Source organism: Artemia franciscana, chromosome 2 (genome assembly GCF_032884065.1).
Source record: "Artemia franciscana chromosome 2, ASM3288406v1, whole genome shotgun sequence".
Lineage (NCBI taxonomy): Eukaryota > Metazoa > Arthropoda > Branchiopoda > Anostraca > Artemiidae > Artemia > Artemia franciscana.
In genome coordinates, this window is record NC_088864.1 from 61,417,461 (window position 1) to 61,442,768 (window position 25,308).

Sequence of the window (25,308 nt, forward strand, 5' to 3'; positions counted from 1 at the left end):
CAAGTACATTATAAGTATTTTAAGTAATAAGTATTTCGTAATCTTACTTAAGTGTCAAGTAATAAGTACACCCTAAAGTTTTTACTTAAGTACAAGTACAAGTAATGGAAAATTTTACTTAAGCAGTACTTCAAGTAAAAGTACTTCAAGTAAGTAACAGCACTGGTTGCGGGTAAATATTTCGTTGTTCACATTATTGACCTACAAATAAATTGAACATACTACTAGATGCCATTTTTTACGCTCTTCCTGATTATAATAATCGCTTTTCTCGCAAATTTAACTTTAAGCCTTGTAGGATCCTCGAAAATAAAAATTTCATCCTGTATTTTTCTTATATAAAAATGTATTATAACATTTCTTTCGAACTTACTATTTCATTATAAATCCATTTTGTAAACGTTGTATATTTATTCACAAACATTGATTTGTCAAAGATTAAGTTTACTAACGAAATAATTCAAAAATTCACCATGTTTTCTTCTTGTTCCTGCTTAAAAACTGCTGTTTCACCTGTATGTCGAGAAATTTCAAAGCCAACGAGAAGAAACATGGCGGACTGAAAAATGGAGAAATTGTTTTAAATATTTTATCAAGCTTGTTCGTGACTAATCAATGCCTATGGATTACATAACTTTCAAAAATGAATTTATAATCTAATAGTAAGTTTGAACTTCATGGTTTAAGCCTTTATTTATAACCAAAAACTAGAAATTTTTGGTCGCTTTCAAGGGTTCAAAAAAGGCTTAAATTCCAATTTTTGAGTAAAGCGATTATTATATTTGTAAAAAGCATAAAAAAAGGCAGCAAGGGGTATATTTCCTTTATTAAATGATATGAACAATAGAAAAATTTACCCAGTTGTTTAACTCTCAAACCTCAGTCTGAGTCAATCCAGCTCTAAATGGGTACCTGGAGGAATCTGGGGAAGGTAACCAAGAAAATTTTGGAAAAGCACAGGATGGCTGGCTCCCAACCTCCCATAGCATTTTCTGGCTGAAGAGCCATGAAACGGAGGTCAACACCGCCAGTAGGGACTGTAAAGCCCAATGCTGTTTCATTTTTTCTTATTTTAATTTCTTGTATCATGTAAGTTGTCCCTTCCCCTCCCCTATGTGAACGCCTAGTTAATGCCCAAGCAACACATGAGAATTTATGTTTATTTCAGTATGTGCATAGTGAAAATATACTGAAATATCAGTATATTTTCAGTATGTGTCAAATCTTTTGCCACTAGTCAAAAATATTTTTGAGCCGCAGTTTAAATTCTCTTGGGGCAATCGTGGCCTGTGGTCTCTATACAACTCAATTTGTTTTAGCTGATTTATAAGATATATCCTAGGTTAAATATATTTCTTTTTCTAGCAATGGAAATGGTTGGGCGTAAGCATCGAACGGCAATGGGATTTGGCTTCCAAGCATTATTTGCTTTCGGTGCGGTAGCTGTTGCAATTTGGGGGTATTTTATAAGAAACTGGAAAACCCTTCAGCTTGTTTATGGACTTCATAGCATCATACTTCTGGGACATTGGTGGTATGTTATTGAGAAACTTTTTGCTAGTAATTTTTATCTAAAAAACATTTCATATTTGTTGTTAGGTTTCATTTATAATTAGGTTTCATTTCATATTTTCTTAAATTTCATTTATAATTTCGGAGGAAAAAAGAAAAGGGAAGAAAAAGAGGAGAAAGAGAAAAGAGAAAGAGGGAGAAAGGGAAAAAGGAGAAAAGGGAGAGAAAGGGAGGAGAAACATAGAGAAGAGAAAGATAGGGGGAAGATAAAGAGAAGTGAGGAAGAACTATAGAGGGGGAGAGAGCGGACATCTAAATTATTATATACAGACCAAATGGGTAAATATTAAGCCCTTTTATGCGGTCAGATCATACACATAGAATGTGAAAAGAGGTGTGGAATCATAGGGAGGATGAGACCGAGACCCTAGGGGTGAAAAAAGGTTTTTTAAACGGAATTCGACCACAATAAGAATACGTAGGTAAACATTAGATTAATAGGTACTATTAGATTTTGGCTATAAGCGATGCTTAAAAGAAGTCTCGGGTTGACAATGCTTTCGACATGGGGCATTAGACTCATGTGCTGATTTGCGTGATACAATTATTAGCTTCTAAAACAGTTATAGTTGAAGGGCTGATTAAAAACTTCAAAAACGTACAACGTGTTTTTCATGATTTAAATAAGTTTATCGTAACTCTAGATTGTATACATTAAGAAATTCCTACATAATACAGATCTTCACAATATAAACATAACATACAACATAAAGACCATCACAACAAACATATCTTCAATGTTTTTTCATTAGAACTTAGAGTTCAATACTTTGTTGGTAGTATATAGCTGTTCAGTTTTTCTTGTGAGACCTTTTACGTTAGCCAATGGCCACGAGAAACCGTGGGTTTTGAAATCTTCGTTGAGACATTACCTAAAAAATATACTACTAATACTACTACTACTAATAACTCATCGCAGCACCAAACCTCCTGAGGCCAACACATCTACGCACGCTCCTCCTCCAACACAATCTATTCAAGGCCTCCCTCTTTACATCATCCCAGGAAGTTCTCATTTCCTTTAAATCTTTATTTCTCCTACCTCAGACGAGGACGACCTGCTTTCCGTTTAGCCCCAGACGGTTGGCCAAAAAGGAAAATCTTCGGCAATCTGTCATCCTTCATTCGCAGAACGTGGCCTAGCCATCTCAACCTTTCTTTAATTACAGCCCTAGAAAGCGGGATTGAACCACATTTTCGTACAACCTACTGATTGAAATACGGTCAGTCAGCCGGGTACCCAGAACAATCCGTAGGCAATTTCTCAGGAAAAAATCTAGTGAATTTCTATCCACTTTTCAGAGCGCCCAAGCTTCAGAGCCATATTTGAGCACTGTCATCATTGTAGCTTCCAATATTCTAATCTTGGTTAGCAGACTTATCTTGCTATTCTTCCAAACTTTTATTTAACTGTGAAAGAACAACATGAGCCTTGGCTATTCTACTTATAACATCTTCACTGCTCCCACCGTCTTTACTAGTAATACTACCAAGGTAAGTGAAGCTGCCCACCTGATCAATCTTTTCGTTACCCAACGTCTCCTTTTTGTCTTCATTTATTCCTAGCCATAGGGGCTTAGTCTTCTTCACATTAATTTTCAAACCTACTCTAGCACCCTGAACTCGCAAAACCTCTAAAAGATCATTCATTTTGCTCACACTTTCATCTAATATGCTTAAATCATCAGCATAATCTAACTCCAACGCTTGCTCATCTATGTATATAAAAATAAGTTGTCTGTCTGTCTGTCTGTCTGTCGAGTGACGCCATGTTTGTGTGTCGACTGACGTCATGTTTGTCGACTGACGTCATTATAAGGATTGAGCTGTATGTCGTCATGAAGTTGTTTGTCGACTGACGTCATGTTTGTCAACTGATGAAATTACAGACCGGGACACCGGGACACAAATGACGACCGGGACACTCAAAGAGAAATTACAGACTGGGACACCGGGACACAAATCACGACCGGGACACAGGGAATATAAATGACGACCGGGACACAGGGACACAACTACAACGGGGACGCCGGGGGCACAGGGGGGATATATAAATGACGACCGGGACACAGGGATTGTTCGAAGAGAAATTACAGACCGGGACACCGGGACACAAATGACGACCGGGACACCGGGACACAGGGAATATAAATGACGACCGGGACACTCAAAAAGAAATTATAAACTAGGATACCGGGACAAAAATGACGACCGGGACACCGGGACACAGGGAATATAAATGACGACCGGGACACTCAAAGAGAAATTACAAACTAGGACACCGGGACACAAATGACGACCGGGACACAGGGAATATAAATGACGACCGAGACACAGGGACACAACTACAGCGGGGACGCCGGGGGGCACAGGGGGATATATAAATGACGACGGGGACACAGGGAATGTTCGATTAGCAATCACCATCAACAAAGCTCAAGGGCAATCATTAGAATAATGAGGTATAGATCTGAATACGGATTGTTTTTCCCATGGACAATTATATGTTGCATGTTCAAGAGTCAGTAAACCTGACAATCTATTTATATGCACAGACAATGGGACAGCGAAGAATGTTGTATATTCGCATGTTTTACGTAGTTAAAAACACACACACATATATATATATATCTCTATTCACAGGTGGGACACAGGGACACAACTACAATGGCGTGTAACTAATATGGCGCGTAACGACTTACGCGCACGGGGGGCTTGGGAGGGCACGACGCGCCCCCACCAACTAGGGGTGTTGGGGTGGCGTGAAGCGCCACCCCAACAGCTAGTAATCAATAAAAACGAGGACCAAAGGTGTTTGAAAAAGAAGGCACTTCTCAATTATTAACCAAAGAGTGAAAATTTGGCCGACACATCCTCTATCTTTTCTAAAACCGCACTGTTCTTCTCTTACAACTTTGTCTACAGCATCTCTCATTCTGAAAAGTCTCATATTACTAGGTAATTTGCTACCTACAAAGACCAGACCTTTCTTATTACCTTTCTTATAGAATGGTTTAATTAAGGTTTTCCTAAAATCATTAGGTACTTTCCAGGGGCTTGTACAAGAATTATCTGAGTGATAGGTCGTATGAAAACAAAAGAAACGTAAAGAAAGTGGAGAAAGCATCAAAATATGAACTAAGGAGATGTAAAGTGGAGACAATGGATAAAATTGCTGAGGATATGGAAGATGGGGCTAGACGGCATAATAGTAAAATATTATACTAGCATGTTAATAAATTGAAAGGGAGTAGTCAATCCGGACTAGTCCCAGTTAAATACAGAAATGGGGCCACAATTAGTGATAAGGAAAAAGTTAAAGAAAGATGGGTGGAACATTTTGAGAATGTGCTAAACCGAGATACAGTTGCAGGAAAAGATATAGATGAAAATGAAAAAGTTTGTGATACCTTGGATGTGAAGGAAGATTTGTTTAGTGAGGAAGAATTAGCGACAGCACTAAAAGGATTAAAAAATAATAAGGTTCCACGTGCTGATAGTGTGATAAATGATGAGTTTCTTAAATATGGTGGCTCTGAGGTTAGGAATAAGCTACTGAAGATTATGAACATGATTTTTGAAAAAGGAGAAGTACCTAATGATTTTAGGAAAACCTTAATTAAACCACTGTATAAGAAAGGTGACAAGAGTGAGTATCGTAATTATCGAAGCATTAGTCTGGTCTCGTGTAGGTAGCAAATTACTGAGTAATATGATTTTTTTTAGACTGAGAGATGCTGTAGACAAAGTTTTAATGCTTACCAGGTTTTCACTCTTAGGCTAATAATTGAGAAGTCCATTCGTTTTCAAATACCTTTGGTCCTCAGTTTTATCGATTATGAGCAAGCTTTCGATTCTGTTGATAGAAGAGAGTTAGCAAAGGTCTTATCCTTGTATGGTATACCAGAAAAATACATTAAAGTGATTTATGCTGTACGAGAATAATACTGCTGCGGTTAAGGTAGGAAATGAGGTTAGCAACTGGTTTTGTATTAAATCAGGAGTTAAGCAGGGTTGTGTTCTATCCCCCTTTATATGGATCATTTTGATGGACTTCGTCTTAAGGAGCACAGGAAAGGCAATTGGAGACTACAGAATCAAATGGGGAGGAAAAACTCTCCTGGAATTAGATTATGCTCATGATTAAAACATATTAGATGAAAGTGTGAGCAAAATGAATAAACTTTAATAAAGTCACTAAGGCTAGGAATAAGTGAAGATGAACAGGTGACATTAGGTAACGAAAAGATTGATCAGGTTTGGAGCTTCAGTTACCTTGGTAGTATTATTAGTAAAGACGGTAGGAGCAGTGGAGATGTTAAAAGTAGAATAGCTAAGGCTCAGGTTTTTTTTTCACAGTAAAAAAAAAGTTTGAAAGAATAGAAAGATAAGTCTGCGAACCAAGATTAGAATATTGGAATCTACAGTGATGATAGTGGCCAAATATGGCTCTGAAGCATGGGCGCTCCGAAAAGCAGATGAAAATTTACTAGATGTTTTCCAGAGAAATTGCCTACGGATTGTTCTGGGTACCCGGCTGACTGACCGTATTTCAAACAGTAGGCTGTACGAAAAATGTGGTTCAATCGCGCTTTCTAAGGCTATAATGAAGGAAAGGTTGAGATAGCTAGGCCACGTTCTGCGGATGAAGGATGACAGATTGCCAAAGATCGTCCTTTTTGGCCAACCGTCTGGGGCTACACGGAAAGCAGGTCGTCCTTGTCTGGGTTGGGAAGATGTCATAAATAGAGATTTAAAGAAAATGGGAACTTCCTGGGAGGGTCTAAAGAGCTTTGAATAGATTAGGTTGGAGGAGGAGCGTGCGTAGCTGTGTTGGCCTCAGGCGGCTTGGTGCTGCAGTGAGTTATTATTATTATTAGTAGTAGTAGTAGTAGTATTCATAATCTTCAGTGGCTTATTTCTAACCTCAGAGCTACCATATTTAAGAAAATCATTTACCAAACTATCAGCACCCGGAGCCTTATTACTTTTTTATCCTTTGAGCACTGTCGTTAATTCTTCCCCACAAAAAAATCTTCCTTCACATCCAAGGTATCACAAACTTTTTCTTTTTCATCTATATCTTTTCCTGCAACTGTATCTCGGTTTAGCACTTTCCCAAAATGTTCAGCTCATCTCTCATTAACTTTTTCTTCGTCACTAATTGTGGCCCGATTTTCAATTTAATTCAATTCGTTTATTAACAAAAAACAAATCACACACTGTAAACTAACTACACCCTAAGAGAGCACTGCCCGTAACGGGTGACAGTATTCATTCAATCATCAAGAAAAGAAATATAAGGTAAGAAAAGAAAAGAGGAAGAAGGGAAAAGAAAACAAACGTAAATTAATAAAACAAAACATAGAGAATTATTGGTAAAAGAAATTAGGATCTAATTCAATATTTTCCAATAAGAAGCTTTTAATCTTACTTTTGAACTCTGGTTGGCTATTAGCATTTCTCAAAGTATTTGGCAAATAATTCCATATTTTCGGTCCGATAAATTTAATTGAAAAACTAGATGACGTGAGATGTCTCGTTTCTGTAACTAGTTGCGATGCATGCCGAGTATCGTGTTGGTGAATTTCATCATTCCTTCGAAAAGCCGACATAAACGGCTCAGGTGCGGTATTTGTATAAAGTTTCGGCAATCTTTTTTTCTCGAAGTCGAGTCACATTTAATATCTTAGGTTTTATTAAAAACGTCTTCACACTCTGACGAGGCTCAAGCTTGCAAATTGCACGTATAGCTTTATTCTGAAGAATTTGAACTCGCTTCTATTCTGACTTATATTCGTATCTTTAACTGGGACAAGTCTGGATTGAATGCTCCCTCTCAATTTATTAACATGTCAGTATAATATTTTACTATTATGCCGTTGAGGTGCATCTTCCAGATCCTCGGATATTTTATCCATGGCCTCCACTTCACACCTCTTTAGTTCATATTTTAATGCTTTCTCCACTTTCTTTACATTCCTTTTGTTTTCATACGATCTATCACTCAGATAATTCTGGTACAAATCCCTTCTACTCTCTATTAAATATAAAGCTTTTTCACTAATATTCCTAGCTGCAGTCCTAACTTTCTTACCTACGACACCATCAGCAACTTCACCAAAATGTACTACCTATTATATTATATTTAATGTTGAATTCAAAATGCTTTATTTTTTTAATGTTAGATCAGAATATAATTTTTTATTTGCGTAAGTGTGATGCCGATTTTTTCCAAGACTTATCTCGAAATATAATTGCCCTTCTTTATTGTTCTTGATTTTTGCCCTTCCTTAGCATAGAACCGCAAGATCTTAGTCCATGAAATTTGACGATAAAATTATGAAATAAGATAGAATGTCAATTTGATGGGGTTTATAGGACCTGATTTAATCTGATCGAAAAACAGAAGATTCTGACTGTTACTAAGAAAAACTATTTTTATAGATAGTATTTTTATTGATCACTGAAATCTTTGGATGTCAAAAATGACGGAATTGAACCCCAAACCCACAATTGCGAAAAAGTAAACACTCGAATGTGTATTTTTACTAGCAGTCTGAATTTGGTCTTTTTTGCTAACCTCTGCTGTATTTCTTTTTAATTAGTTTTATTTTATTTTTATCTTATATTTTTTTCATTATATTATTATCTTATGTCATATATTACAATAGTATATTTTTATTATAATAAATTTTGTACATTGTGTTTTATTCTTTTTATAGTATATTTTATTATTTATGTTTTATTATATTATTTTATTTATATCTTATTGTTTCTTTATATTATTTATGTTAGATTTATTTTATTTTATTTCTTTTTATTTAGGCTAGTTGATGAATCAGTTGGTTGGCTCTATTCTCAAGGACGAAAAGATGAAGCCAAGGCGATTCTAGAGAAAAGTCTCAAGGTGAACAAGATGGAAGCTGAGGTTAAGGAAGGTGAAATGGAGACTCTTTTTACAGCACCTAAGGAGACCCAATCCTACGGCCTGTTAGATCTACTTAAGACTCCTAGAATGAGACTTCGCACTATTAATATGTGCTTCAATTGGTAAGAGCTTATGTTCGTTGAAAATTTAAATATACTGCCTAAAGATTTTCACAACCTGTAAAACCGGTTGCTCGATCTGGAAAACATTACTGTTAATATTCTTTTCTTTTTGAACTTGAAAAAAGAAAAACTTACTCGCCGTTTTTAGTTTTATTATTATATACTTAAAAAGTACAAGTGAGAAAGGAGAGAAACGATAAAAGACAAAAAGAAGGAAAGGTGCACAAACAATCTTAGCTAATTTTATGTTACATTTTATAAACAATGTTACATTTTTAAAACATTTTATCATACACTATTTTATAATTATCTAAAAAAAAGACCACGAAAGAGTTCTCATAGCGATTTGTTCAAGCACACACAGGCACAAGTTTTAGCTCTTGTTTTAAACTAAAATCGGTGCTCTGATTCTTGGTCTTTATGGATCTGAATTCAGGACAGGAACTTGTTAAGTTCATCACCCAAACAATCTAAAGGTATGTAAAATCGGGTATGCTGATTGCTAATTTTGGTACCTAAGATCGATTATATAATGTAGATGGCATGATAGTACATCCGCTGGGTACTAATGGATCATTCCTTGAATAAACCGTTTTGTTAGAAAACCTAAGTCAGTAATTCAAATAGAGAAAAATCATTTGTTGACCTAATACCTTCAGACCTCCCATTAAGACCTAGAAATTTCAGTTCGAGTGAACAAAATAGTTATGTGCTACAAAGTATCCTTGGTTGTTCCAACCAAGAAAAAATACAGGGAAACATTTAACTCCTCGGAACGGAAAAAATTGTCCGAACTTAAACCCAGTTTAATGGATTTCGTAGGATGCCGGCAATAATAAGCTGCTATCCTGACCTTAGGTGCCTTTGGGTCCCAAAATTAACAAAAGGGTACTCCAACTTCAGAACTCAAGTAGACCAGTTAGCGAAGACCCAATATTTCTGTAAATATGTACAAAGGTATCACTGGGTATACATGGCTTGGAACGATAAAAAAAAATGAAGAAAGTATTGATCAAAATACAAAGACTATGTGAGGGTAATTTTTAGCCAGTGAATAATTTACCCTTATTTTAATTTAACCTTATATTTCCTGGATGAAAATTTCCTCGTTATACTTTGTATTTTTTTTTTCTTCATTATTTTGTCGCACCAGCACCAATATGAACCATACATATAACCTTTTTTGAGTAGAACATGCTGGGTAAGAAATACCATTACATGGGGAGAGCTGTTACAAACCATATAAGGACATCATAGCTTTACATGAACTGTTAAACGGATCTATGAACTTTGATATTTTGACTCTCTTTAACACCAGGCATAGTCCTATAGTCTGTGAAGGCTATTGTCAAGAGACTCCCCATGCGTATAATTAGACTATATTCTTATTAACTCTAACCCTAATTTTTCTAATCTCTAATCTAATCTATATTAATTCTAATGTAAAACAGATACGAACCCAGTACTCGCCTATAAAAATTATGTTTTTTATCTGGTGGCGTCAAATCCAGGTGCCAGAGTGAATTTTGATTCTTTTTAACACCAGGCATAGTCCTATAGTCTGTGAAGGCTATTGCCACGAGGCTCCCTATGCATAAAATTAGACTATATTTTCCGTGACTTTAAAGATTTACGTAGGTTGTTACCACACAAATTCTCAGTTCAAATCCAGAAGCGATGCGAATTTAATATTTGCCCGCACAAACATTTCACAGCTGCTGCCAATATTCAATGCAGAGGGAGGGGAACATCTATCTTCTCTTTTTTTTGTGGGGGGGGGGAGAAGGTGTTTCATAAGTGCTTATTATAAGTCTATGGTTTTAATTATACAAACAAACAACGTAAAGAAAGAAAAATAATATTAAGAGAATGAAGAAAATTTTAATAACAGAAAAAGAACATAGACAAGGAAAATAATATATTAAAGAATCAGGAAAATTTTAGTAATAGAAGAAGGACATAGAAAAAGAAATAACTGCTTCATTTGTTGATATTGCTTTTAGCAAATATGCGCTTGAATGCTCCTCCTTACCCGCATAACGGTCATCAAGAGTTAACAGACCCTTTTTCTTATTATTTAGAGGATGTTCTTGCTTAAGCTCTTACATGGTTGCAAAATACCATAAAACAGCCAAAATCAAATGAAGATCAATAAAATAGCCAGGCAACCCAGTTCCTGATTATATTTATAATATAAAAAAAAATTGTATACTAAGATAAAATTAATTGAAATAGTCCTAATCCAAAAAACAAAACTTTCTTAAGTTTTCCTATTGTTTGCGACAAATCAGGATTCAATCCAAAATTTTAGCCCCCTCCCCTGTAGGTGAATACTGGGTTTGTATCTGTTTCAGATTAGAATTAAGATTGTTTTTTTTTTTCGATTTGAATGATGAAAGTGTTTAAAATAAATAAATACTTTCTATATATTTGCTATTAAAAAGTGCTGTTGTTATCAATGAGCGAATCCTTTTTTTCAATGATTAAATAAAAAAACAAGTTTTTTTTTAACTGAATGTAAGGAGCGACCTTAAAACTTAAAACGAACAGAAATTACTCAGTATATGAAAGGGTCTTTTCCTCCTCAACGCCCCGCTCTTTACGCTAAGGTATGACTCTTTCTCTTAACTGTACTTTTAAAAACTGTAAAAAACTTTAGCGTAAAGAGCGGGGCATTAAGGAGGAAAAGCCCCTTTCATATACGGAGTAATTTTTGTTCGTTTTAAGTTTTAATGTCGCTCCTTACTTTCAGTTAAAAAAAAACTTGTTTTTTTATTTAATTTTTGAACGTTTTTGAATCAATGCATGTTTTGATTTTGGCTCTCCGCACATAAATAATTAAAACGAAATTTAATTCTTTTTGGGTAAATGGCTTTCTCATAGTTTTAATCGGAAGATTTTGAGAAAAAAGGAGCGGGGGAGGAGGCCTAGCTGCCCTCCAATGTTTTGATTACTTAAAAAGGCAACTAGAACTATTGATTTTTTACGAACATTTTCAATATTAAAAAATATACGTAACTTACGAATTAACTTACGTAACGAACTTCTGTATTCTTATGTTTCAATTACGTATATGAGGGGGTTCCCCCCTTTTCAATACCTTACTCTTTACACTAAAGCTTCAATTTTGTCCCTATTCCTTAAGAATGACCCCTGAATCACAAAGGCCGTGGAATAAATAGTTGAAATTACTAAAAATACTTAATTGCGAAAATAATTTCTGTTCGTTTTAAGTTTTAATGCTGCTCCTTACTTTCAATTGAAAAAATTTTTCATATTTATTTCTTCAATGTCTTTTTAAATAATGCTAGAAAATTCTGCTCCCCCTTCCTTGAAATTCTCTTCCCCATGACAAATTCCTCCCACGTAACTCCCCCCTTCTCAACTTCTCCCCCCCCCCCAACCAAAAAAAATCCCCCTGAAAACGTCTGTACACTTCCCAATAACCATTACTATATGTAAACACTGGTCAAAGTTTGTAACTCGCAGCCCCTCTTACGGGGACTGTGGGAGAGTAAGTCGTCCCCAAAGATATAGCTATTAGGTTTTTCGACTATGGTGAATAAAATGGCTATCTCAGAATTTTGATCCGGTGACTTTGGGAAAAAATGGGTGTGGAAGGGGGCCTAGGTGCCCTCCAATTTTTTTGGTCACTTTAAAAGCGCGCTAGAACTTTTAATTTCCGTTAGAATGAGCCCTCTCGCAACATTCTAGGACAGCTGAATCGATACGATCACATCTGAAAAAAAAAAACAAAACAAATAAACACGCATCCGTGATCTGTCTTCTGGCAAAAAATGTGAATTTCCGCATTTTTCTAGATAGGAGCTTGAAACTTGTACATTAAGGTTCTCTGATACGCTGAATTTGCTGGTGTGATTCTCGTTAAGATTGTATGACTTTTAGGAAGTTTTTCCCCCTATTTTCTAAAATAAGGCAAATTTTCTCATGCTCGTAACTTTTGATGGTTAAGACTAAACTTGATGGCACAGAGGTGAATATACATTTACATGTATATGTATTTACACAGAATATATTTAAAATCAGCATTAAAATGCGATTCTTTTGATGTAACTATTGGTATCAAAATTCTATTTTTTAGAGTTTCTGTTATTATTGAGCCGGGTCGCTCCTTACTACAGTTTGTTAGCACGAACTGTTTCATTCTTAAAAGATTAAATAATTTCACTTTCGAATTTCATATAGTAACGTTGCTTGATAGATTTTACTTAACAAAGTACAATATATTCTGTCAGCACTTAGCAGTAGACGAAGCGGGTCCCTCTGGCCCGTGACTTACATACTATGGAGGTCTTATCTTGCCAAATCTAAATTCTGTCTTTCATTTAAATCTAAATCATTGTTTGTCCTTACTCAAATGCTTTTATGATTGCAACAAATCTTTTCTGATCTCTCCTAGTAACCTAAATTATTAGCATATTGAAATCAGTACCTACTTTAAAAACCTAGATAAACTTTAACTCTTATTCATAATTCATAATAATTTACAAACGCATTAATGTAAATATGAAAAAGATGCATTTTAATTCCCATAGACACAAAGAATGTAAATTATTACAGCACACGCTTCACAGATTGTTTTTCGTGATATGGAATGAGTTGATGCACATAATATGCTTTACTAAGTAGCGTTATAAACTTGGAAGAAATAGAATTTCTACCCTACCCCCTCTCCCTCCCCCCCAAAAAAATCAATTTACAGAGCAACTTGACATATCCTGCTTGCTCAGTTTTCTCTTCACTTACTGTGCATATATACATGTAAATATGTAAATATGTGTAAAATATATTTTTGTGAATACATAAAATATATGTAAGATATTTAAGCATAAATATGTAAATAAGTAAAAATTATGTTCGTAAATAGTTAAATTGGACAGGAACCTGGATTTGAAGTTTGGACAGCAACTTGCTAATTTGGGCCATCAAGGGATTTAAAAGTATCTAAAATCGAGCATGCCGATTGCTAATGTCGAAACTCTAGGAATTCAATAATTATAGTTAAAATGATAGTACATCCGATGAGGTAATTACTTGCTAGAAGGACAAAAGCTGGTTTTCTAGAAAGACATAAATCAATAATATGTACAGAATAAAACAGGGAACAAACATTCGTTTATGCTATGCCTTCACCTCTCCCCCAAAGAGCTAGAGATGTAAAGTGATAAGAAAAAAAATATTTACTTGTAAATAAGGCATCTGTGGTTACTCTAACCGAGGAAAAGTGTGGGAAAGAATTTCACACTCCCCCCCCCTTGGGAACGCAGTTAAAAGGAATTCTCGGAACTGAAATCCATTTTATTGGGATTGCCAGGATTAGCAAGTTGCTATATGGACTATAGATGTCCTTGGGTCCCGAGATTAATAAATGTCATATACGTTTCTTCAATAAGAAATAAAGCACAAAACGAACAGAACTATAGTTAACATTGTTGTGTTGTATTTAATTTAAAACACTTTCACCTATATATATTTTCTGAATTATTTATTTACCATTAAAACAATACTTTCAGGTTTTCAAATAGCCTTGTGTACTACGGATTATTGTTGAATACAGACACACTTCTGTCTGGTAATCCATATTTGATGTTGGCACTTGTAGCGAGTGCAGACCTTCCTTCATACATTTTTTCTCCATATTTGGTCGACCGATTCGGAAGAAGAAGCATAACTAGTATATTCATGTTAATTGGAGGAGGAGCCTGCATAATGGCTGCGTTTACTCCAAAAGGTATGTTTTCCGAAGACCTGCTGAATGATCATTTGCGATTCGACGAATGTTTTTACTTGAATTATTACGTTCAAGTTTATGCTTTTTCACGTTATGTTATTGTCACGTCAAATTATTGATTGTCATGTCCAAATGTATGTTATCGTCTGGTCTGTATAACTGTTTTTATAGTCAAAAACAAAGACTAGATTTCAACTCTGGGCAGCGACGTTGTTTCGGGAGGGGGCAAGGGGGAGAAAAAAATCATTTGGAGAAAAAATTATTATATAGCTCATGTCCCAAGACTTTGGATAGACACCCCTCTTGCCCCCAATAAAATAATGGAGTTTCGCCCCTGGCTACGGGGAAAAGTGCTTTAAGTAAGCTGGAGAAAAAACACACTCTCCACAAGAAACAAATTACAATATCTTACGACATACAAAATATTATGACTATTCACCTGGCACCAGTGACTGAAAACGAAACTATAAAATCATATTTATGTAAACACAAATTACACTAACTTGAACTTATACTACTCAAAGGGAAATCAATATTTTCATCGAACTGATAGCAAAAACATATCGAAACTTTTCAGTTAATTCACAGATTTCCGAAACAGAATGGATAAGTGAGTGAACAACGAAATTGGTAATTGGTTGGTAAGTCATGTTTTTACTGCACAAAGGGAAATCAATATTTTCATCGAACTGGTAACAAAAACATATCGAAACTTTTCAGTTAATTCACAGATTTCCGAAACAGAATGGATAAGTGCTTCTAGTGAACAACGAAATTGGTAATTGGTTGGTAAGTCATGTTTTTACTGCACATGCAACAACAACAAAAAAAACACGTTAGAAGAACATACTACGGGAAAGCAAAAAAGACACAAGAAAACTTCACATGACTTCATAAAAATTTCACAAGAAAAAACAAATGCAATATCAACTGGCACCCAAAACCTTAAGAGCATTCACTCGGCACCGAAAGCAATGAATAGAACGATAAAATCACATATCAACCCACAAAAAAATAACTTAAAGTTGATCTTATCCTGCTCAAAATGCATTCAATAATATAATCAGATTGGGTACAAAAAATAATTGAAGCCTTTTCATCTATTCAGAAATTTTAAAAACAGTATACTACCTAAAGACATCAGTGTTTGTTAGTTCATTTTGGAAGCTGGAGGAATATTTCAGCAGTACCAACCTGAAAAATGACATTAGATTGTTTCAGCCCATGAACAAGAAATTCTGTTTTCAAGGGGACCAAGTTCGATATCGTTTAACCTAGTGTAAGTAATATCCACAGAGGGTAGGCTCTTGGGGTAAGCAAAATAAGCAGTCGTATAGGGCACCTTGAGCAAAAAGTGCCCTCTGTGGCAAAGGGTGTCAGAGGTGCACTCTGTGTCGGAGGGAGAGACTGCCACCAGAGGTCATGTGACTTTATCAAGACAAAATTGTAAGATAATTACAGGGCCTCCAAAACCAGTTTATATCACCTAAAGAATGGTGTGAGTTTTTAGTAAAAACGACGTGCAGACCATCTGGTGGTCTCACCATCGTTATTACCTTATTGACCCTAAGCTTGGAAATTGTGTAGTAATTAAATATTTATCTGCCTACGAATTATAACAACAAACAGTCTCATTCATGGTTTGTGTCTGCCTGCAAGCTTCTAGGCAGGTTTCTTAAAAAAGTTGCCTCTAAACCAGTTATCATCAGCGGAGATTTTAATGTAGATGCAACTACCACACTGTCTCCCAAACCACACATCTTTTGGGGCTGTGTTCCTCCCGACTATTGTGTATTGCCTGAGAGTGACAACTTTTCATACATTGGGCCGCTTTCATCGACTTCTAACATAGACAATGTTGTTGCTTCGTTTGGCAGTCACGAGGTCAAAGTTTTAAAAGAAGGATTCTATTCTGACCACCTTCTTATCTCTTCTTGCTTTTACTCTTTTCCGCCTTTGTCTCAAAATACTCAATCAAATTGGTTTTCCTACCATATTTTATGCGATCGTGCTGTGCTGCAACACAGTAAAAAGAACATCTCAGTTGAGCTCGCTTCCTACTTGGCACAAATAAATCACGCACTGAAATGTGCTGAAATAAGGGCTGTATAATTTGGCCAAGCTATGGCTTTCTGTTTGGTACGACTGTGGTTGCCCGAGAGATGGCATAGTAAAAGACTTGAGGCTCCCTACGAAACGGAAATTTAACAAGGAACTGAAAAACCATAAGTTAAGACTGATCCAGAAAAATATGATCCGTATTGATGAAGACCCCTCCAAACTCTGGAAATATAGCAAGCCTGCCAAAGCCCAGAGTGCTAGTGTGTCAGAGAAAAGTGGGTTGAATATTTCGCGAGAGATTTCAGTGCTCCCAACAAAAGCATAGAAGGTTTTTTTGAAAAAAAGCTTGACCATGTTCTTTCAAATTAGACGAAATCTTTCCTGGTCGTGTCGCCAAGTGTTGTTCACTCTTTTTTTCCGAAATTAAATAAAAAACCTTCCTCTGGTAATGATTCTATTTCAGCAAACACCTGCAACTTGCAGGTTCTTTAACCGAGCAACATTTAGCATTTCTGTTTCAGATGATCCATGTCCGTGGCGTAGTCCCTATATAACTTTGTTTCTGATAAATAACTCCCATCCTTAAAAAGAGCAAAAAAGAAACTTCTCTGTGCAATTATTATCGCCCCATTACCGTCCCATGTGCTACTTTTAAGCTGTTTGATTCTTTTTTGATAAGTGACAATAAAGAAATTTTTTCTGTCTCTCCTTGCCAGTTTGGGTACCAGGGAGGCTTAGGTAGAGAGTATGCTCTTTTTCTGCTATAGATGTTGGAAGGATATTGAAGAAAGAAGTCATTTCTTGGTCTTGTCTGCACTTGATGTTGCAAGAGCCTTTGACTCGTGTATGTTTTCGTCAGTTTTGCTTGAGGCCCTTTTGAAAAGTTCGATGCTGCGGTAATTACTTGTTTAAGATGCATAAATTTGGCTGGAATTAAAGGAAGCCAACTATTTCTGATTCTGAAAGGTGTACGCCAAGGAGCTCTGACTTCACCAGTTTGTTCAATAATTGTGCTACCAATGCTCAGGATAAGTTGAACTGTACATTTATCGTCAAAGGAGTTGATTTTTCGTCAGTTACGTTTGCAAATGACTTCCTAAGCCTTTTTGCACTTTCCAAGGATTTGACTTTAGAGTTTCTCCAAGCAGAGTACTAGCACATTAAATTAAGCTTTAGTAGTGATAAGTATTAGTATTTAGTATTTAAATTTAGTAGAGCCGTCCTGGCCGAGTGGGTTGGTGCGCTGGATTCGGGATCCCTTGTATGAGAGGACGCGGGTTCGAGTCCCGGTGTACTCAATTCTTCAGTTTGGGACGGGGGTCAATAGCGTGACTCTGTAAGCATAGCCAGAGTCGACCCAGCTCTAAATGGGTACCTGGAGAAATCTGGGGAAGGTAAACAGGAAGGGTGGGCGAAAGCACAGGATGGCTGGCCCCCAACCCCCCATTGCACTTCCTGGCTGAAGGGCTAAGAAACGGAGATCAGCACCGCCGGTACGGACTGTAAAGTCTAATGTCGTATCCTTTACTTTACTTTACTTATTGATAAAACAGCTGTTATACCATTCAACTATAAGGGGAATAGAAATTCAATAAGTCTATACAGCTATGAGGTTTCTGTTGCTAGCAGCATTCCTTAACTGGGTATGTCTATTGGAGCAAACCTGAAAGAAACTGTAAACCTGGCAATTAAAAATTATGCTAGTAAGATGGGGCCATGTATGCCTTCCTTGTTTCAAACGTTTTGTATTGGAGTAAAGTTCACCGATCTGAGTTACATAATGACCTAGCAGTTCCTCACTTACTTGCCTTTGCTCCTGTTTGGTCTTTTCTTAATTGTGGTAAGAGATAGCAAGTGCCTCACCTTCATTTTAAATTTGCTAAGTATTTAATGGAGCTTCCAACTTGGACAAGTAACTCTTTTCTGCAAAGAAAGTATCAATTGGTAATCTCAGCTGTGGTTATTGAGAAGCGTATTTGTGATTTCTCTACTGAATGCCAGAAGACTCCCCATCCTTGATCATTTCTGTTTGTCCCTTGTCTGTAGTTGTAAAAGGGTGTTTTATTTCTGTTTATTGTTTTTTGTTTTTCTTAATTTTTACTCAAGTCTTTTTCCGGGCTTTCTGTCCAGTTTTTTTGTGATGGGTTACAAGTTAAATGATGATGATGATGACTAGACTGCATTCCCGATGTCAGCCACACAGAGCAAATGACATTGATGGTAGGATTTGTTAGAATTGCAACGGATTAGGGAACATTTTTGAGTCTTTGTTCTATTGCCAATTCTTCTGGTGAAGGCCCCACAGAAGTATTGCTAAGAGAATTGCAAACACGAGGCATTCCTTTAGATAACATGACGGGTCAGGAATATGATAATGGCTCTACAATAAAAGGAAAGCATTTTGGAGTTCAGAAGAGGATCTGTTATTCAAATCCTCGTGCTTTTTACGTACCACGTGGAAACCACTCGCTGAACCTTTTACTTAACAATGCTGCTCTCTCTTGCAATGCTGCAGTAGACTGTTTCAGCACAATTCAAGAAATCTTCAATTTTTTTTCAAATTTTACTCACAGATGGAGTATTCTGCTTACTAACGTTTCAAATCGTACAGTAAATCCACTCTGCAACACATGGTGGGGGAGTAAGGGGGAGTAAAAGTAAGGCCTTGTTGCCTTTGAGGTACCATATTGAATTTGGTGGGAACTCCACCTTTGGAGTTGCTAAGACTTACAAAGCATCAAGTTTCAGTGTAGTTTAGTAACATGGCACGAGATACTGCACAAAAAAAGTATGGTGTAACAAAAAAAGTAAATCGTTGCAAAATGTCACTAATGATCTGTAAAGTTCGATGGATCTAATAAAAAAGTGTGGAATTATTTCTAACCAAGATGAGATCTGACGAAGGAGTAAACAACGTGATCACCGATGCTAAGGAACTTGCAGAAAAAATCGGTGTTGTTCCTGAGTTTGAAAAAGAAACCGCAGTACGCAGAAGGAAAGTAAAACATAATTATGTTGTGAGGGGGAAGATGAAACTAAATTTGGGAGAAATCTTTGTCGTACTAGACACTGCAATATCCTCGCTAAAGGAGAGATTTAAGCTAATGGAAACCATAGCAAAAGTTTTAAATTTTTCTAAACATTCAAAGCTTGCAGAACTTCCCGAATTAAAAAGAATTGAAGAAGGCCTATGAACATCTTCAAATCGTTTTGAGTGAAGGAGAAGACTGCGATGTGAACGGCGACGAGTTGTTTGAGGAGTTATAATTTTACAGAAATGCTGCCCTCTAAGAATCCCCCAGCTCAAGCTTATACCACAACATGGTTGTATGGACACATTCCCAAACGTTTTTATTGCACAAACCCGAAAGGGTTTTTTTTTTAAGATAAAGTTAATAAACACTTACTTAAGATATACGTTTAGTCAAGATTGACTGAGTGGGTTTGCATCCATGGCCATTGAAAATGACGTGCTGAGTGAATTCAACACGGACAGACTGCTCAATGAGTTTTCATAACATGAAAACTGGAAAAATTTGTTTTTCATTATAAAAAGTTGTATGTAGAATTGTTTTCAACATACAACTTTCTTTCAACATTCCGAAGCTGTATTTTGACTTGTTTCCAAAATTTCAACATATCGGTTGAACAATAAAATGTGTTCAACTGATAAATTGTGAGTTATATTTTATCTCCCCATTTTTAATAAATAATCATGTTGTTTGTTGACATATTCCATTTTAATATTTAAGTTAGAATTATACAACACAATAAAAGTTTTTTTATTATTTTTATTGTTACTTTTTTTTTTCTAGAAAACCCTGCACGCCTTACTTTAAGGGTGTATAATTATACGTCGGTCTACCGGGGCGGGGGGGGGGGGGGGGCAGCGAGTAATGGTCCAATTACCCCAAAAAAACGTCTAGGGCTGACCCTGTATCCACAGCAAGTTGTAACACCTGAATGTATTACAACTGGCGCTTAAATCGTTTCGTTTACATTTAGCTAAATTTTTAAATAAGCACTTTTTAAAAAGATCACTTATTTTTTAAATGATCCCGACGGTCCTTGGAACAAGGGTCATAAAGAATGACAATTGCCAAGTATTGAAAAATAGGTTTTATAGTGAAGAAAGAAGAGTGTGCTTGATCGTGGGTATGTACATAGCTAAAAACTTCAATAGGATGTTTTCTGAGCCAAAAGGATCACTTACATTATTGGAGAAGGGGGAAAGGCTTCTGGGATTCCGGAAATTGGCCGAAAATATTTTGTACCTGATAGATTTAAAACTTACAACCGTAATTTCTTGGACCAAGAGGAATCTAATTTATAAAAATCAAATTTTTGGGGACAGGGACCGCACATAAATGGGCCCCACAATGTTAACTAATGACCTAATGTGTTCGTATTACCAAATAGTGAATTGGTCATTGCTAGGGCATAGCGCCTACAAAGGATATACATGTTCAATCTCAATCCAAAGATCCTCAATAGACATTGCTGGTGTAGAGGGTGTTGAATGGAAGTTTCAATTGCTGGGTCTTTTTTACAGGAACAAGTAGGAAGCCTGTCGTCCAATCTTGCTGCAGTGGGGATTGATCCCTGAGCCCTGCATTGCCAAGCAGAACATCAGTCTAATGTGCTACGATAGGGTGAGCAGAAATAAAGTCATGTAATAATTCCAAATTAAAAAAAGAAATTGCTCTGAACGAAATTAATGAGTAAAACGAACACAAATTAAAATGAATAAACATATGATATAAGTGAATCTTAAAAGTGCCGAAACCCTATAGGCAAGTGTGTATTCTCTCCTGATGAGCCCTTGTGTAGGGTTGTTGCCTCTGAATTATTTGTCTTTTTTTTACTGTTTTTAATATTTGGTAAATGACGACTTATACTTACTTACGACACGACTGCCTGTCCATGGATTATTCTTTATGGTTGATTGTGTATGGCTATGCTGTTTGACCTATGTGATTGTATGGATGAGTAGGGTTAAGGCCTCATTCAAGTACTGATCTATATTAATTATTAATGTAGGAAAACAGTCTTCCTTTTCTCCTTCTGTCTTTTTTTACGTGTTTGTGCTGTTGCATTGGTGATTTCTTTTTTCATTATATATAAACATATATAAATAACATACATATAAAACAGATATAAATAATAAACATATAAACAAACAATATAAACATATAAAGTAATAATAGAGTCAAATTTAAGACGAGGAGAAATTACCACAATCTGGAATAGGGCCGCCATGCCACTAAACTCTCTAAATGCTGGTGTGTCTTTTGTGCTTTACTTGAAACAAAATACATTTTTAATAGTTCCTCTTTTATCATAATAGCGCTGAAAAATTAAAATTTTTGAGCCTTGTAGTTTCATTAATCTCATGCGTAGTAAACTTCTATCGATTCTTTCTACCTTCTAAACAAAAATCTGTTTCAAATTTATAGAAAACTAATTTACTATTTCGTCAATTGAAAATATAGCTTTAACAAACTTTAGAGATGGCTTTAAAATTACCGATCCTATATTAGAAATTTTGCGTCTGCATCTATTTTCTATATTTATTTTTTGCGTGTGAAATGAGATCAGATTTTTTTATAAGAATTGTCATTTTCAATTTTTAAAAAGAATTAAATTGAATTAATTTGGTATTAAATTGAAAGTCACAAACATAATAAAACTTACATATATTCTTTTCTCGTTGTAATTTTTATAATGACTGCGATTATTTTTTTTAACTTTCGGTTTTCAGTATATCACTGAAGCCTTTTAGAAGGTTTTGGATTTGGTTTGTCCCACTCTTACTTGCAATTAAATAAAAAAAAAAAAAAACAAGTTTTTTCAACTGGAAGTAAGGAGCGACATTAAAACTTAAAACTAACAGAAATTACTTCGTATATGAAAGGGGCTGCTTCCTCATCAACGCCCCGCTCTTTACGCTATAGTTTGACTCTTTCTCTCCACTCTTCTTTTTAAAACAGTAATAAACTTTAGCGTAAAGAGCAGGGCATTGATGAGGAAGCAGCCCCTTTCATATACGAAGTAATTTCTGTTCGTTTTAAGTTTTAATGTCGCTCCTTACTTTCAGTTGAAAAACTTTTTTTTTATTTAATATCTGAACGTTTTTGAATCAATCCATGTTTTGATTTTGGCTCTCCACAGAGAAATAATTAAAACGAAATTTGCATTTTTTTTTTTTTTTTTTTTTTTGGCTAAATGGCTTTCTCATAATTTTGATCGAATGATTTTAAGAAAAAAGAGCGGGGGAGGAAGCCTAGTTGCCCTCCAATTTTTTGGTTAATAAAAAAGGCAACTAGAACTTTTAATTTTTTACGAATCTTTTTATTAGTAAAAGATATACGTAACTTATAAACTAGCTTACGTAAAGAATTTTTTATTCTCATGTTTTTATTACACTTATGAGAGGGTTTGCCCCCTCGTCAGTACCTCTCTCTTTACACTAAATCTTAAATTTTGGCCCAATTCATTAAGAATGACCCCTGAATCACAAAAGCCGTAGAATAAATAGTTGACATTACTAAAAATACTTTAGCGTAAAGAGCGAGGTATTAGGAGGAGGTGAGCCCCTCATGTGGGTAATAATATCTGTTCGTATTAAGTTTTAATGCTACTCCTTACTTCCAGCTGAAAAAAACTTTTTCATATTTATTTTTTCATTGATTTTTTTTTAATAATGCTAGTAAATCCTGCGCTCCCTTCATGGAAATTTTCTTCCCCCATGACAAATTCCTCGATGGAAAGTTCCCCCAGTATATCCCCCTCTTTTCAACCCCTCCCCTCAACCAAAAAATCCTCCTGAAAACACCTGTACACTTCCAAATGACCATTACTATATGTAAGCACTGGTCAAAAGTTTGTAACTTGTAGCCCCTCCCACGGGACTGTGGAGGAGTAAGTCGTCCCCAAAGACATAGTTATAAGGTTTTTCGACTACGCTGAATAAAATGGCTATCTCAGAATTTTGATCCGTTGACTTTGGGAAAATAATTAGCGTGGGAGGGGGCCTAGGTGCCCTCCAATTTTTTTGGTCATTTAAAAAGGGCACTAGAACTTTTCATTCACATTTTTGTAGATAGGAGCTTGAAACCTCTACATTAAGATTCTCTGATACGCTGAATCTGATGATGTAATTTTCGTTAAGATTCTATGACTTTTAGGGGGTGTTTCCCCCTATTTTCTAAAATAACACAAATTTTCTCAGGCTCGTAACTTTTGGTGCGTAAGACTAAACTTGATGAAACTCATATATTTAAAATCAGCATTAAAATATGATTCTTTTGATGTAGCTATTGGTATAAAATTCCATTGTTTAGAGTTTTGGTTTCTATTGAGCCGGGTCGCTCCTTACTACAGTTCGTTACCACGAACTGTTTGATAGCTCTTATTTTGAAGTCTTGATTAGCGTTGTGATTTCATTTTGCTGTTGTGCTGCTGATGATTTCACGACAAATAAAAAAAACCCACTCTGCTCAAGATACAAACCGTTTTGAGTAAAGTTTAAATGATGCTCTGGCTTTTAAGGATAGCATACTATTATAGATTGCCATCTCTCCACCATCCACGGTAGATATCAGCATACCACTTGTTCTGCCACCTGAGGTATACTTTCTGCCGAACTTGGTGGACTCCTATAGCACATTACAAACGCCGCTTGGTGTAAACAGTCTTACAACCGGGTAATGCCTCGATCTTTTTGCCACCATGTTTTGCCACCTTTAAAATTTTATCTTCTGCTGACTAATAAAATTAGGTTGTCATCAGTAGATTTCAAATATATGTTTAAATAAACATCTCCTAAATATTCGTCATAATCTGCAGTGTTGCAGTGACCAGATGTGTCAGGTGCATATCTTTTTTTTTCAGACACGGCTACTGGATCAGCAATTGTCATCAGCTTGGTGGTACTTGGAAAATTACTTATTGCTGGGTCATTTGCGATCATCTATAACTACACGGCTGAGATGTATCCCACGGTGGTCAGAACTAGTGCTATAGGGGGTGGAGCAATGTGTGCTCGATTGTCTTCAACCCTGACACCTTGGATTTCCTTATTGGTAAGCCAAATTCAATTTCATAACCAGCAGAGCTAAGTAACTAGTATAAGCATAAGTAAGTATATAATAAGTAATAATATAATTATAACTATAATATAAGTAAGCATAGATATAAGTATAAATAACTAGTATGAATGACTCCCTACAAATAAAAGAACTTGTCATCTACCCATTTTTTGCCTATAGTGCTTTCATTTGAACAGCTGACTCATTCATCGTTTTTTGATTTTCTATATCATATCAGGCCTTATCGGTAGTTTGTCGCTTTGTTCTCTCTCTCTCTCTCTCTCTCTCTCTCTCTCTCTCTCTCTCTCTCTCTCTCTCTCTCTCTCTCTCTCTCTCTCTCTCTCTCTCTCTCTCTCTCTCTCTCTCTCTCTCTCTCGCTTTCTCTCTCTCTCTCTCTCTCTGTCTGTCTCTCTCTCAGCGCATATTAAGCCAGTTCTTCTGATATATCCAATTTTTAGAGTTTCGGTTACTATTGAGCCGAGTCACTCCCTACTTACAGTTTGTTACAACAAAATGTTTGATTAACAACTAAGTAGGGATTCAAAAAAACTTAACGGAAAGTAAATAAGTACCCATATTGACCCAGAGTTCGAACTCAGTTGTAACAAAACCCTGCAGAGCTCGGAATTTGACTTCAGGGTTACGATTATGATTCCGGTCATGAGATTGTGCAACAGCGTCTCCATATAAGTCCAAACAAGAAGAACAACAAGAAGACAGATTCTATAGTAGTTTTGTTGCGCATTGGGTTTGATTTCAACTTGTCAATACGGAAGTCAT

The 25,308-nt window shown here is 35.9% G+C and overlaps 1 protein-coding gene across 9 annotated transcripts in view; it reads left to right on the plus strand.

The window, feature by feature from the left end:
* Window positions 1-25,308, plus strand: part of LOC136043891 (organic cation transporter protein-like) — a 103,030-nt gene that overhangs the window by 71,832 nt on the left and 5,890 nt on the right. For 8 of the 9 annotated variants that reach the window (XR_010621746.1, XR_010621747.1, XM_065728912.1 and 5 more), the window contains 4 exons: window positions 1,366-1,534; window positions 8,401-8,625; window positions 14,160-14,377; window positions 24,332-24,522. Coding sequence is in view for 6 of the 9 variants with exons in the window: in XM_065728912.1 (XP_065584984.1) it covers window positions 1,366-1,534; window positions 8,401-8,625; window positions 14,160-14,377; window positions 24,332-24,522 (803 nt within the window). In the remaining 3 variants the exon portion in view is untranslated. Of the gene's footprint in view, window positions 1-1,365; window positions 1,535-8,400; window positions 8,626-14,159; window positions 14,378-20,990; window positions 21,091-24,331; window positions 24,523-25,308 lie in introns of those variants that run through there. The other variant, XR_010621748.1, reaches the window with a different exon arrangement.